Source organism: Sminthopsis crassicaudata, chromosome 4 (genome assembly GCF_048593235.1).
Source record: "Sminthopsis crassicaudata isolate SCR6 chromosome 4, ASM4859323v1, whole genome shotgun sequence".
Lineage (NCBI taxonomy): Eukaryota > Metazoa > Chordata > Mammalia > Dasyuromorphia > Dasyuridae > Sminthopsis > Sminthopsis crassicaudata.
The window spans coordinates 450,552,557-450,567,979 of record NC_133620.1 but is presented as its reverse complement, the minus strand read 5'-3'; the positions used below and the strand labels follow the sequence as shown (position 1 = coordinate 450,567,979).

The 15,423-nt window shown below is 42.0% G+C and overlaps 1 protein-coding gene across 2 annotated transcripts in view; it reads right to left on the bottom strand.

The window, feature by feature from the left end:
- Positions 1–15,423, bottom strand: part of KSR1 (kinase suppressor of ras 1) — a 213,717-nt gene that overhangs the window by 51,471 nt on the left and 146,823 nt on the right. For both annotated transcript variants that reach the window (XM_074263662.1, XM_074263663.1), the window contains exons 3-4: positions 3,040–3,187; positions 667–1,138 (exon numbers count right to left, since the gene is read on the bottom strand). In XM_074263662.1, the coding sequence (XP_074119763.1) occupies positions 667–1,138; positions 3,040–3,187 (620 nt within the window). The remainder of the gene's footprint in view (positions 1–666; positions 1,139–3,039; positions 3,188–15,423) is intronic.

Genomic DNA, 15,423 nt, shown 5'->3' with positions numbered 1-15,423 from the left:
AAGATCCCACACTGGGAGAACTTCAGGCTATTGAAAACAGAAATCATTAAATATTAAACCCTCATGGGCCCCCTTAATGTACATCAGCTGCAAGAGGCAGGGGGGTCTCTCTAATCTCTGCTTTGAAACTTGCCTACTTTCTAGCACAGTGAATCATAAGAGACATCTGCAAGCACTTCCAGCTCAGACCCTTACTAGCTGAATGACTCTGGCCAAGTCACTTACCCTGTTTCCTCATCTATAAAATGACATTAATAGCCGCCTCCCAGGGTTGTTGTGAGAATCCCAAGAAACATCTGCAAGCACTTTGCAAACTCCAAATAATTTTACACATTACCTCTCATTGGTAGAAGTAGTCTTAGCCAAGCCTACAAATAAGGGATCTCCATCCACTTAATGACATAGCAAACAAGCCCTATTTACAGACTAGGAAATCTAGGCAGAGAAAGCCCGTAACCAAACTCTACAAATACAGCACGGCAATAACAGGCTGTAAGATGGCTGCCCGAGGCACTTTATAACCTTCCGTGACTTGAGCGTGGGTAACGCATGTATCATTATCCCCATTTTTAAGAAAATCGAGTTCAGAGACTTGCCCGGCGTCACCAAGCTAGGATGGGCCAGAGCCCGCATTCTGACCAGCCCCATTTCCCCACAGACACTTACTTGATGGAGGGCACCTCGTCGATTCGGTTTCCAAGCTGAGACTCGTGGGATTTGCTCCTGGTCAGGGTGGGGAAGTTGGGAAGGAGCTGGAAGACTTTTCGGCTGGGCGGGGGCGGCGTCCGGGGGGGCTTGAGCTTGTTCTGCCGTCGCAGCTGCGGCGTGGTGGGGGGCGTGATGAAGCTGTGCGGGGTCCGAGGGGTGAGCCTTCCGCTGTGATGCAAGGAGATGTAACTGTCCGAGAAGCCCTCACCGTAGCCGCCGAGGCCCTGGCCCTGGGATGCAGCGTCCGACGTGGGGAGGGCAGACACTGAGACGGAGCGGGACTGCTGGCTGCCGGTGCCTTTACTGAGCTGGGAGGCCCCAGGAGTCCAGGTCAAGCCAGCCGGGGAAAGGGTGTCCGGGGGAGGTCCCGAGCCGCTCTCGCGCCGGGCATCCAGGGGGCTCCATGCTGGCTCTTCCTTTGGTTCCCCACCTGTGGGCCCATGGGGGTCAGATCACAGACCCGTAGAAGGTCAGAGTCGGAAGGCACCTCCATACCAACTAGTCCAACCCTCTCACCTGACCGAGGAGCAGGCTGAGACCCAAGGAGGGGCACGAGTTCGCCCGGAACCCCCCGGGAAATCCAAGGCCAGTGCACCTAGGACTAGAAACCAGGCCTCTGCCCACTCCATTACCCTAATCAAGCTACTGAGCAGAGCCCGGGGGAGGTGGAGGGAAGCTGGGAAACAACCCCTGAGACAGATCTGTGAGAGGTTAGTAAGGGGAGTCTGGGGGACCCTCGCTTTGAGAAAACCTAAGCTGCCAAAAGACACCATTCAGAGGTCGACTCTCCAAAGGCAGGTTTCACTTGCCTTACAGTGTTCCTAGTCACAGCCACCCCACCTGGTGTATTTTATTAAATAAGATATACAAGATATATATTAAATAAGATAAAACAAGATATGCAAGCTGGGGGAAATTGCATGACTCAGGAGAAAGCTGCCTGGAGCTGGAGACAGAAAGCCTGGGTTTCCACGCCAGCCTGACTATTTATTAGCCATATGACCTTAGACAAGACACTTTAACTCCCTGGCTCAGTGTCATTTTGTGTAAATTGAGAGGGCTGGCCCAAGGTCCTTCCTTACCAGGTCCAAAAATCCCCCATTCCCATCCCGTGACCGTGTCTGTGTCCGGAAAAGCCAGGCGTGCCGCTGACCTTACGGAGCCTCTCGGGTCAGGGTGGTTGGGACCCATGATGCATCCCTGGTCAGAGATGGAGACTTCATTCTAAGTGGGCTGCCCCCAGTCCCCAGCCCCCAGGCAGAATCTCATCCTCAGCCAGGGAGAAACGGAGACAAGTTGAGGCTGAAAACTAGGAAGAAGAGTCCTGGGTTCTCTCCGGACTGGAACACATCCTAAATCTAGAGCTGGAAGGACCTCAGAGATGACTTCATCCAAACCCCTCACTGTGAGTGGCGGAAACTCAGAGAGAGGGAACTGCCTTGTCCGGGGTCGCACAAGCTGTAGGGGCCACTCAGAACTCGGGCTCTCTGACTAAATCCAAACCTCTTTCCACTGGAGCACTCTGTCTCTCCATGGGACCCCGGGGAAAGGTGATTCACCTGCCTCCTGATCTGCAAAATGGGGTGTGAGTTCCCAGAGCACGCAGCCGCTGGACCCCGGGGGAAGCTGTTTGGTTTAGGAATTTAAAGTCATCACAGATTATCTCCAGAGATGAGAAAAATCATTCTTAGAGATTCTAAAACATTAGTTCTAGTTAATTAGTGAAGATTAGACAGAAAGACAGACAGACAGGACAGATGGACAGACATGATGTGGCGTCAGAGGACCTGGATTCAAGTGGCTCTGCCACTTACTACCTGCTGTGAAGTTGGGCAAGTCACTTCCCCTCCCTGAGCCTCAGTTTCCTCATCTGTAAAATGAAGGAGTAGGACTAGATGGCCTCTAAGGTCCCTTCCAGACCTGAGGTTACAATGATAAATATGATCTTTTTCAAAATGATAATTATATAATTTTATGATAAATAATTAGTTTAAAACAGGACCAACCCCAAACTCCCCAGATAGAAGGCTCTATAAATTGTCCCTCTGTCTGTTTACTCAATTGACCTACCCTGCTGCACTTTTACTCCCCCCACCCCACTCCCATCCAAGGAAAAAGTCCCCGGCGGTTTGTAATCCAGACCAATGGGTCGCTGAGTCAGTTTCTCATGGTCTCCACCAGCTTTACCCACTTTGTGGGGCAGCAGCTTCTGACCCTCTGAGAGCCCCCGAGCACGCCCCCCTCCGGGAGCCCTGAGTGACAGAAGGGGGGTAGATGGCTGGGGAGAGCCTCGGTTACAGGCCCACCTTGGAAAGGCAAAGGAAGCCCTACCTAAGCCGGTCACTTTCCGGAGGCAGGAGAGGGCGTAGTGGACACGGCTGACCTCATCGGCGCTGGCACCACAATGCCTCATGGTCTCCTTCACCTTCGTCTCGTTCATCTCCAGCAAAGCATCCAGTGTGAGCTCCCCGGAGATCTTCTGGGGGAGGGTAAGAGAGAAGAAAGAGAGAGAAAGGAAGAATGAGAGAGAGAGAAAAGAAGAATGAGAGAGAGAAAAAGAGAAAGAAAAGAATGAGAGACAGAGAGAGAGAAAGAGAAACAGAGAAAGAGACAGAGAGAAAGAGAAACAGAGAGGGAGGGAGAGAGAGAGAGAGAGAGTGTGTGAGTGTGAGTGTATGGCTGGACACGTCTCCCGGGCAGCCTGGGGGTGTGTAGGGGATGCCCCTTCTGTCCGCCACCCCCAGCTCCAGAGAGTCCCAGCCCCCAAAAAGAGGGTGGGTGACCAAAGACCGAAGGATGAACTTCCCCTCCCTCTGGCTGCCCAACAGCAGCTGAGTGGCAAGGGCAGCTGGAGCTAAGTTGGCTTCTACCCAGAAGCAGCTGCTTGTCTGTGGAAGCAGACTCTGTACCACCATATTTCCCCCCTCCCCGCCTCCTTTCTCCAGAAAACAGCAGCTGAGACAGAGGGGTTACTGGTGGGTGAAGAAAAATCAGTAGTTTGGTGGGAGAGAATTAGAGAATATTTACCCTCATTTACTGTGTCTATTTTTTCCCCCTTGAAAAATAGGCTTTTAGAGTATGATTTTTTTTTTTTTTTAATGTTAAGAATAACAAAATGATTAAACAAAGTAGAAAAAAAATTGACAACTCTCCATTTTGCGGTCATGGAAAAGGGGCTGGATTAGCACCACAAGACCCGACATTCCTATCTCCACATCTCTCATACACACCTTCTCTCCACTCCTAACTCTACAACCAAGGCCGCCATCTTGGTTCAGGGGCCCATCATTCTTCAAGGGGACTACTGCAATCGCTTCCTTACTTCCATTCTGCTTCTCCTTTCTAGTCCATCCTCTAAGCAGCTGCCAAAGTGATTTTCCTAAAGTTTATAGCTGACCAAGTCATTCTCCTACTCAACAAACTGCAATGGCTCCCAAGTACATTAAGATCAAATATAAGTTCATATATGTTGCTATTTCGAGGTCTTCATCCTCAGACATTCAAAGCCTTCATAACCTCCTCCCCTTATCACCTTTACAATCTTCTCACACCTGACATCCCTCCCGAGTCAGGGCGTTTTCTCTGGCTTTCCCCCATGTCTGGAACGCTTCCTCTTTTCACCTCTTCCTCTTGACATTCCCTGGTTTCCTTCAAGACCCAACTCAAACACTATTTCCCTGCTAGAGGCCCTTCTTGGTCCTCCCAAGACATCCTTCTGAGGTTGACGTTGTTGTTCAGTAGTTTCAGTCATGTCCAAACCAACCCCACATTGCCAATATCTTGGCAAGGATATTGAAGTGGTTTGCCATTTTGATAAATGAGGAACTGAGGCAAACAGGGATAAATGACTTGCCCATAATCACGCAGCTGGTAAGTGTCTGAGCCGAACTGAACTCAGAGTTCTGTGCACTATGGCACCATCTAGTTGGAACTAACTTCTAAGATTACTTGGTGTCTATTTGTAGGTATATCATTATGCTATCTCTTTCATAAGGATGTAAGCTCCCTGAGGGCAGGGCCTACTTATTTTGGGGTTTTCTTCCTATCTCTAGCATTTGGGGTGTGTGTTAGAAAAAGGAGCTGCTTTAAGAAAGCTTTGTTACTACCTTGGTAGTTGAATTTCCTCATCTATAAATGGCCAATAGAACAAAAATGGAAAAATAAAAATTGGTTTCTGGAGTCAAAGAACAGAGTTTCTGCTCCATCACTGACACCAAATGAATGTTCTTGGACGAGTCATTTAACAGCTATGGGCCTTTGTGTCATCATCTGTAAAAGGAAAAGGTTGACTCAATGGTCTTTGAGATCCCTTCTAGTATAATAAAAATGTCTCACTGATGCCTTCTGCCTTTATATCATAGTCATTTCCTACCCCTACCCTTAAAAAAAAAAAAAAAGAAAAATTAAGCAAAAATCTGATACTGAAACCATGTCTAGTAATGTATCTAAGATTCTGTCATAGTAAACCCCCCCCCCAACTCTTTACCATGAAAACGTATGTTTCTTGGTTTTGGTTTTTCTGGCACCTTTATGGCAGACTAGAGGATTTGTGAGTTTTCATCCAGCTACAAATCTATGGTCCCCCTTTTCCCACCAATAACTTCTAAAAATACTCTTGTGGGTAAATCCCCCAAAGGATCTGAATCTCCCCTAGTCTTTTCAATGCTCTTATCTGGGAAAAGGTCCAGATAAGATTAATTGCTTTAGAGACTCTCAGTGGATTTCCACTTACAAAGAGAAAGCACAGAGACTTTATTTTAAGAAATGGGATGAACTGTGCCATGAGCCAATTCCTGCTCCGGGAGAACCATTTGGAACAAGAAGGAAGCAAGGGGCAGAAATTGGCATAGAAGGCTGGCAGGACCAGGTGACAAGACCACCAGGTGAGAGCAGCATTCCGACAGTAACTGACATTCTGACCCAAGCAAGTAGCTGGGGATTCTGCCCGAGACAGCCATCCTACAATATGGTGGCCTGTAATCCCCAGGACTTTGAACTTAGTTTGTCCTCAGAAGCCTCCATTTTCTATGGGTATAGAGAGAAATTGCTCTTTCAAAATCTTTCTGCAAGATGGCATAAGGGAGAGGTCCTTCTGATTTCCTAGACTCAGACGGGCTTTGACACTTCCTCACCATGTGAATGTGGCTGAATCCTTTAACTTCTGTATCAATACCCTTCCCTGTAGAATGGGATGTTGGTACCTGTACTATCTACTTCAAAAATGTTGTTGTGAAGCTCAAATGACATAATGTGTAAAAAAAAAAAAAAATGCTCCATAAATGTCAGTTGTTATTAACATATGAAGTGGGAGAAAAGCTGGCTTGCTTTCCTGGCCAATTTTCAGTTTCCTAAAGTTTGAAAAGTTGATGCACTAAAGTTGCAAATGATTATAGCTCAGATAAGCTCAGTCTTCTCATTTGTAAAATGGGAGAAAGATTGGGGTAGCTAGCCTCTCTGGCTCTTTCTAACTCTAGCAGTCGATGGTCAAATACTTTGTAACTGAAAGATCACCAGAGTTGGAATCAAGAGAAATCAGCAGTTTAGCATGATGACTGCCATATAGTAGGTACTTAATAAATGCTTACTGATTGATTTTATTATTGATCCAAGACTGAATCCCAAGCAAGCCACTGCTTGCCAATGTGGGTAGGTCACCTTATCTCTGGAAGCCTCAATTGTTGTATATGAATGTGCTAAGTACTACAAATACACATAGAAAAGCAGACAGTCCCTCCTCTCAAGGAACTCACTTTCTGATGAGGAAGACAATACATATGGATGAATTCTGCCACAGCTCATATGGAAAATCCCATGATCCTCAGAATTCAGCAGCAAAGCAGCTGAGAATGTGTCTTTTTAGTATCATAAAACAATCAAATCCATTTCTGATATGGCTATTGGCTATAGTATGGCTATGATATTTCTGAGGCTAAATCAATGCCAAAGACTTTGGTGGGAAGTACTTCCTTTTTATTTTCAATTACTTCCTTTCATGCTCTCTATTCTGGCCAAAGTATTTCTACTTGCCTATTCTCTATACATATATCATCTCCAACCATCAGACCTTTGTAGGGGATGTCCACTGTTCTTAGCATGCCCATTTTCCTCATCTTCTCTTCTTAGAATCTCTACCTTCCATTCAAAATATGGCTCATTTATCCCAGCAAATTGTTATTAGTCATCCTCCTTCCTTAAATAGCTCTGTATTTTGTAAATATACAAAGGATGTACCTTCCTCCTGTGGCTTTAAACTCCTTGAGGACAAGGTCTGTTTCATTTGTGTCTTTCCATCTCCAAAGAAACTCAAAGTGTTCAGGACAAAGCAGGTATTTAATAAATGTTTGTTCATTTGAGCCAAATTGCTTAATTGGCATTTCTTTCCTTGTTGTGTGTGTGTGTGTGTGTGTGTGTGTGTGTGTGTGTGTGTGTGTGTGTGTGTGTGTGTTAAGGTAAGGGCTTGCTGGATTGTTGTTCAGTTGTTCTCAGTCAAGTCTGACTCTTTGTGAAGCCATTTGGTGTTTTCTTGGCAGAGACAGTTTGCCATTTCTTTCCTCTGCTCATTTTATAGAAGAGGAAATTGAAATAAATAAAGTTAAGTTACTTGTCCACCTAGTAAGTATCTCAGGCTACATTTGAACTCAGGAAGAAGAATCTTTTTGACTCCAGATTCTCTATCAATTGTACCACGTAGCTGCCCCTACCATGGTGGAAATTATGCTTGACAAACAGAGTCCTCTTTCCCTATTGAACTACCACATAGATGGTTTTTTCCACTCCCATTTTACCTGCTTCTGCTAAAATCACAGCAACTAAGAGATGCTCAGTGTATTCAGTGATTCCATCTCCAGCAGCTACATTGCCAACCAAAAAAAAAGAATTTTAATATTCCAAAGTAAATTCAATTAGCATATTTGTTACCACCACCCAAACAAACTATGCTTTGAAGTAAACTCCACTGAACACACAATGTCATTTTATGAGTCATTTACACTTTACAGAATCCAATTTCTGCCCCTGGGCTAACAGGGAACCAAATAGTATGATTTTTTAAAATACCATATTTATTTTAAAATTTTGCAAAAATGACCTTTTATTTTTTTTCCCTAAGGAGGAAAAACACAAACATGTTTTTCTATGGCTTCAAAATTTCTGGAAATGTTCTGCATCTAAGTGAGGACTTTTGTAACCTTTTTATTATCATCCATCCCATTTACAATCTGGTGAAGTCTACTAAACCTTTTTAAAAGAATGTTTTGTTTTTTTTTTAATCATTAAAGAAATGGCAAATTTCACTTAAAAATTAGCAAAAATAAAAATGTCATTTTTTTCACATCCAATTTCCCAACCCTATCCTGAAATCTACCAGACTCCAGGATAAGATTACGCTTAATCTAAGGAAAGATTTTTCTGCTTGGCCCCAGAGAAACAGCTACTGGAAGCTAAGTAGGAGAAGATATGGGCTTGATGCAAAGAGAGGCCTGACAGCAATTAGAGCCTGCCAGAAGTAGAACACTGAGGCAGGTTCCCCTTCACTGGAGACCATCCAGCAGAGACTTGCTCAGTATGTTGTTGAAGGGATTGTTTAGGGGGTTAGAAGTGGCTGCTAGGATCCCTTTGATTGAAATTCTGTGGTTCAACAAGGCTGTAAAAGACACAGTATCCTAGATGAAGAAGACGGTTCCGTGAGCAGTTGCCTTCCTGAATAGAATCAGTTCTAAAGGCACAATCTCCACCTCATTAAAGAGAGTTATTCCCATTTGTTTCACCTTTTCATGGGGCAGGGACAGAAAGGTATCAATAAGTACATCAGGATTCAGATTACAAGAAATAAGGTTAGGGAGCCAAGTCTTGCTCTGAACAATCTCACCAAGATTACAAGATTGATGATGATCTTTTATCAAAAAGTAGGAAAAATTCAAGTAATTCTGTCCCTCCTCTCCAATATTCCTTCACTTAATCATTCTTTCTCCCACTGATGGCTCATGCGGAAAGGGAAGAAAAACAAGAGTCATTCCATATTTAATTAAACAGCATTTAACTAGAATCTAACATTAGAAATGTGGATGTATGGAAATCATTTAAGGTGTTCAACTTCTCACTGTTCTAGGTGCTAAGATGAAAGATGAGAAAATGTCTTGTATACATATATTGTATTTAACTTATACTTTAACATATGTAACATGTATTGGTCAACCTGCCATCTGAGGGAAGGCGTGGGGGGAAGGAGGGGAAAAGTTGGAACTAAAGGTTCTGCAATTGTCAATGCTGAAAAATTAACCATGCATATGTCTTGTAAATAAAAAGCTATAATAATTTTTTTAAAAAAAGAAAATGTCTAAGGCTTAGTCTCAAGGAGCTTCTGGATTCATGGGGGCAAGAAGAGGGAAGAGATATGCACAGATCAGTTAGAATGCGATGTGATACAAGGCAGAATTTGATAAGGTGAAACAAGAGGCCTAGACAAAATGTGATGAGAAATAGGAGAGGGTAAAGATCACTTTCAGTGAGAGGCTGAATCCAGAAAGGCTTCATGGAGGTGGCACCTAAGTTTCATTCCTAAAGAAAAGGAGGACATTTTAAAAAAAACAAATAATCCTTTTGTTTTTCATCATCTTCATTTCTAAGTATATTGATTTTTGTTTCCTTTCTCTGGCAGCTAGTCCTTGTGACAAAGAATTGTTTAAAAAGGAACCTTAGCAAAACTAAATATTAAATGTATGCAATATCCCACACAGAGTCTCTCATTGGAGGCAGCTAGATAGTGAAGTGGTTAGAGCACTGCCTTAAAAAACAAAAGAAGAAGGGAAAGAGAGAAGGAAGGAAGAAGGGAGGGAGGGAGGGAAGGAAGGAAGGAAGGGAGGGAGGGAGGGAGGGAGGGAGGGAGGGAGGGAGGGAGGGAGGGAGGGAGGGAGGAAGGAAGGAAGGAAGGAAGGAAGGAAGGAAGGAAGGAAGGAAGGAAGGAAGGAAGGAAGGAAGGAAGGAAGGAAGGAAGGAAGGAAGGAAGGAAGGAAGGAAGGAAGGAAGGAAGGAAGGAAGGAAGGAAGGAAGGAAGGAAGGAAGGAAGGAAGGAAGGAAGGAAGGAAGGAAGGAAGGAAGGAAGGAAGGAAGGAAGGAAAGAAGGAAAGAAGGAAGGAAAGAAGGAAGGAAGGAAGGAAGGAAGAGAGGAAGGAAGAGAGGAAGGAAAAGAAGGAAGGAAGGCCATAAAGTTTAATACTCTTATTTTAAAATATGATAGAGCCTGGGCCAGAGTCACACAGCTATGGTCTGAGGTAGGATTTGAACTCAGTTGAAGGAAATGGAAAAACTCCCTGCCTATCACTGTGATCTAAGACATGCCAGAAGTTCTCTGGGTATGCCCCCAAATTTCATCCAATGGCATAACATTCCCATGGTGATTACTGTATAATTTGGGGAAAGTCCCTTTATTTATTCTGAGTCTTGCTTTTGGTCATCTGCAAAATGGGTATAATAAAATTCAGCTCACAGATTCAGCTTAGAGAATGAGGAAAAAACATGTTAGGAAAACTTAGCACACTACATAAACACGACTAATTTTTAAAGTGGCTGTTACTACTTTTCACTTTCCTCTCCCCATTCTTTTCCCAACCAATTTACCTCCTACTATTTCTGAGGGCCAACTCTAACATCCGGCTTAAAGTTTTCCCCAACTGCCCCAGACCACCAGCCCTCTCCCTTTTATACACAGTCCCCATAACTTTTATACACAGGATCACAAATCATAGAAATGACCCATTAAGTCAATTGCCTAGCACAACTCTCAACAAAACTCTTGATTTATTAATTTAATTTTTAAAAAGTAATAATAAGCATTTATTTTTTTTCTCTCTCTCATCTCCCTTTCTCCATTGGAGAAATGAAAATGAAACAAAACTCCTTGTAATAAATATGCATTATATATATATACACATTTATATATGTATATATATACATACATACACACATACAGAACAGTATATGTATGTGTACACACATATATACTATACACAAAAAAAACCTCACACTGGCCATATCCAAAAATGTCTGTCTTCTATACACTGAATCTATCATCTCTCTGTCAGGAGAATAACATGTTTCATCATTGGGCCTCAGGAATCAATCAGTTCTTGCATGAAGCATTGTTCTTAAGGCTTCCAAAATTATTTCTACAGTGCTATTGTTGTGGAAATTGTTTTTCAGGTCCTGCTCAATTCCCTCAGCATCATTTCATAAAAGGCTCTTCCCCAGGTTTGTAATTTCTGATTTCACAATAATATTCCATTCATTTGTTCATGCCATTCCCCAATTAAAGAGCTTGCCATTAGCTTCCAGGCCCTTGCCATGACAAAAATAACTGCCTTAAATATTTGTGTACATATGGGTTTCTATTCTCTGCAGCTCCTTATGGTATGGATAAACAAATTAGCCCAGAGAGGAAAAGTATCTTATCAAGCATCACACAGGGAATAAGAGATCCAGGGATAATACCCAGAGAGAGGACTGTGGGAAATGAGTATGGTTCACAAAATAGCATTTTCACTCTTTTTGTTGTTTGCTTACATTTTATTTCTTCTCATTTTTTCCTGTTTGATTTGATTTTTCTTGTGTAGCAAGATAATTGTATAAATATGTATGCCTATATTACATTTAACATATTTCTACTGGAATACAAGATTTTGCAAGGATTAATGTTGAAAAATTATCCATGCATATGTTTTGAAAATAAAAAGCTTTAATTAAAAAAAAAAAGAGTCAACAATAGAGAAAGAGAGATCCAGGGATATAGGAGCTAGGACTTCTGCCCACCAATCCAGGCTGTCCTCCCTAGCCTTCAATTTACAATAATGATAATACTGTTGTTCATTCTTTGTTTTTGAAGAGGACCAATGACATTTTGGGTGATGTATGAATTGGATTTAAATGAGGCAGAGCTGCACCAAGTTGTCATTCACTCTCTCTTCCTGAATCACTGAAGTCCACTGGCAGGACAAAAGTCAGCATGACTAGCAATGGCACAGGATGCGGTGGATGATTTTAACATCTTCCATGTCTAAGTGCTCCACAGTACCCCCTTCAGCCTCCTTCAAGGCCACAGGGATAAAGTTCTCCTCTGCCTATTCTGCCATGTGCTTGGAATAGGCATACTCCTACTTTACCAACAGGTATGAGACCTATGGGCTACCCTCAACCTGTTTTAACTTGTCTGCCAAAATGATTTTACCAGGATGTGTCTGCTAAACATCCTACAGTTTCTGGGAGCCACTGGCGAGAGTCCAATGAGGTGGACACCAAAGATGGATGAGAGAAATCGAGGCAGATAGAGATTAAATGGCTTGCCCACAGTCACACAACTAGTAAGTGTCGGGTGCTGGATTTGAAATCGGATTCTCCTGACTGCAGATCCAGCTCCATCCATGGCTGTACCTGGATTAGACCCACTTGTGTAATTCAGCATACGTGACACAGTCTAACCTTACTGGACTCTCTTTGAGGGAGGGTCAAATTGGGCATCTTGCTTCCAACAACCCCAAAATAAAGGAATTACTTCCAGGGCACAAAGTTCCATAAGAGAGAATGGAAAATCATTGATTTAGAGCTGGGACATAAGATGTGACCTTCTCATACTCTACAACATAGTTAAAGAGTCCAAGCAATGTGTACTCCATGAAAATTTGACTTTGACCAATGGAGTGGAGGTGACTTTTAGCATTGTCTCTCTGGACTCAGTCTTCTCCTCTACAAAATGGGATAGTTATTCTTCTTTATTCCCTTCTACCTTTATCCCTATGGTCCCAGGATCCTACAATTCTTCCTCCTTGGCTTAAGACCTCTTTGGAGTCTTAAACTTCACTTTGTAACCTTCAGGAGAACAGAGTTAGAAGGAACTCTAGAGGTCATCCTCCCATTTTACAAATGAGGAAACAAAGAACAGGGATATGAAGTAGTTTATGGAAAATCATACAAATTATAGCTTGAATTTGAACCCCCATTATCTCTCACTCTCAATGCAGGAATTCTTTCAACTGCATCATCTAACCCTTTCAGACTGAAGTGGGGAGTGAGTAGGAACATTTGCTTCTCCCCAAAAAGAAAAGGCTCAAATGTCACTGAGGACTTGCCCCTTATGTCGAGGAATAACAAAACTCTGAATCACAGAATGTCAAAGCTGGAAGGGATATGAGAAATAATCATCCAATCCAACCCCCTCACGGAGAAATTTCTGAGTCAAAAGTGATTTTCTTTCAACTTTTCTTGATAATACTGAAAATGGAAAGAGATGAGTAAGCCAGTTTCACGACCTCTGAGAAGTGAAATCAAAGGTGAGTACCTACCAACTTTGAAGCTCTCTTGGTCTTACTAACCCTCAGCCAATCTAATTACCCTTCAGGTCTAGAGAACTTGACCTATGCTACACAACCAACTAAGTGGCTTATCTTCTGTGAACTTCTCCAGTCTTCTTAGTTGTAATGAATACCCCTCTATTTCTCCCTGCCCCCCTTTACTTTCTCCTTGACAACTTTATAAAACACCAACTTTATGCAAAACCACCTTTTACTGCTCTCTAGCTTACTTGTATTAATCTTGGAAGACCAAAGAATTCAGATTGAAACACTGCCCAGTCTTAATTTCAGAGGATTCTTGAGGAAACATGTTACCCACTTTCTTTGACATATTTGTAACAGGCTTTGTTTTTCTTGCGTTCTCAATGAAAGAAAGAGGGAAAGCTGGGAGGAAAATGGAGGAAAAGCTTTTATATAGTGCCAACAGTTATCAAACTGCTAAGCATTTTACAAACAAATATTATCTAATTCGAATGTGAACCTGAAAATTAAGTAAAATTGAATTTGTTTAAAAACTAAAAAATAGACACTTGCATTTTATTACTATGGTATACTAATATGGTTTATATTCAATTTAGTAAGTATTTACTGAATACCCATCACATGCCAGAAATTATATTAGGCTGAGGAAGACACTTTTAATAAGTATCATTCTCCCTACTAAATTCTTTGGGAAACTTTTTTATTTAAATTTGTTACTACCCTTAGATCCTAGTAAAGTGTTCTACATATGGTAGATATTAAATAAATATTTAGTATATATGTGTGTAATAAAAATTTTTTAAATTTTAGTGAACTTTGTGGGTATTCAAATTTATACTTTGGGTACAACTTTCTAGCTCTAGGATCTTTCTATCACATAGTTTTTGCCCTCTCTCAAACTCCAAAGGCATAGCCTAAGGTTTATCAGAACTCTAGGTGCTAAGTGGACTGAGGAGGGATGTTAGGTAAACAGTTTTAACAGCATTCCCACATATATGCAGAATAAGAGCTTTCCATTTGCTTGCCTAGTCAATATGACTTCATGAAGTAGCAATTTTTGTACACGGGACAGACAATACCAACCATAGATTCTATTCAGTTTTGCAATGATGTGAAAACAATATAGTAAGTAATTATCGTTATCAACTGAAGAGGAGAAGCTTCAGTGCATCAGCTCCATGGTGAGAGTAGGGTCAGATTTTGATTGATTGAGATCCTGACATTCCATGAGACTGATGCTAGAGCATCTACTACCTAAGAGTAAAGGGAATTGAGGAAGAAAACAGGGATCAAGGAGAGTGACTGAAGAGGATGCCCTGGAGAGAAGTAAAGAAAACAGACCATCTAATTAGCTCCTTCCTTTAACTAAAGTCTTGCTTATTATTTTCTAAGTTCAGTTGTTTTTATGCTGTTGAACGAGTTCTGCCAAAATGCAAATAACATCAATTTTCAGCTCTGCTCTTGCAATTATTATTATTATTATTATTATTATTATTATTATTATTATTATTATTATTTTTGTGAACAGAAAGTGGAGGAAAAGGAGAAAGAAGGAGAAGTCATAGATCAGGTTATTACAAGGGGTGAGGAAGGTAGCTTGGGTCAAATATCTCAATTTTGCCAGCCTGAAACTCTAAGCAGGATTATGACATTAGAGCCTCAATTTAGGAAGCGATGGCCTGACAAAGGTCACAGATACCATCATCATCATCATCATCATCATCATCATCATCATCATCATCATCATCTTTATAGGTTGAACAGGCAGTCAAAGATTTAATATCTTACACTTATGTCTGTGTAAAGACTAAAAGGTATCAATGGTGCCCTGGAAAGAGATAACCTGGATTCTGCCAGTTTGACCACTTGGAGTCTATGACCTCCCACAAAATACTGGCCATTGTCTCCTCTCCCTTTTCAAACTATTGATTTATCCCTTTGGAAACAGTGATTTGATTATCTAGTTTCTAAATTTCCTTGATCTGCTGACTCTACAAATATTCCCTTTCATACTTATCAACCATGCCTGCTAAAGAAAGGGGAGCTGGGAATCAAAGGACCTAAATTCAAATGTTGATGGCTGCCTGAACAAGTCACTGTCACCTCTTCTGGGGAATCTCCCAAATCTCTCCCAGTTCTAGCCCCAGAGTCCTAATTCACTTAGATATCCTTAAGGCCTCTGACTAATGTTTAGAGACAGAACAAAACAGAAGCAAATTCAAGTATTGTGTTTTTGTTCAGCATCAGTTCCCAAGGTTAATGGTTTCCCGTGTTAAATAAAGGCTTTTGTCTTAATAAATTAAGGTGGTTTGGAGGAATTATCTTCCCTAGTTACTAACTGGAAAAATTAGGTCTCAGGCAGAAAGCTTAATTTTCTTGCTTAGGAGCAAATAGA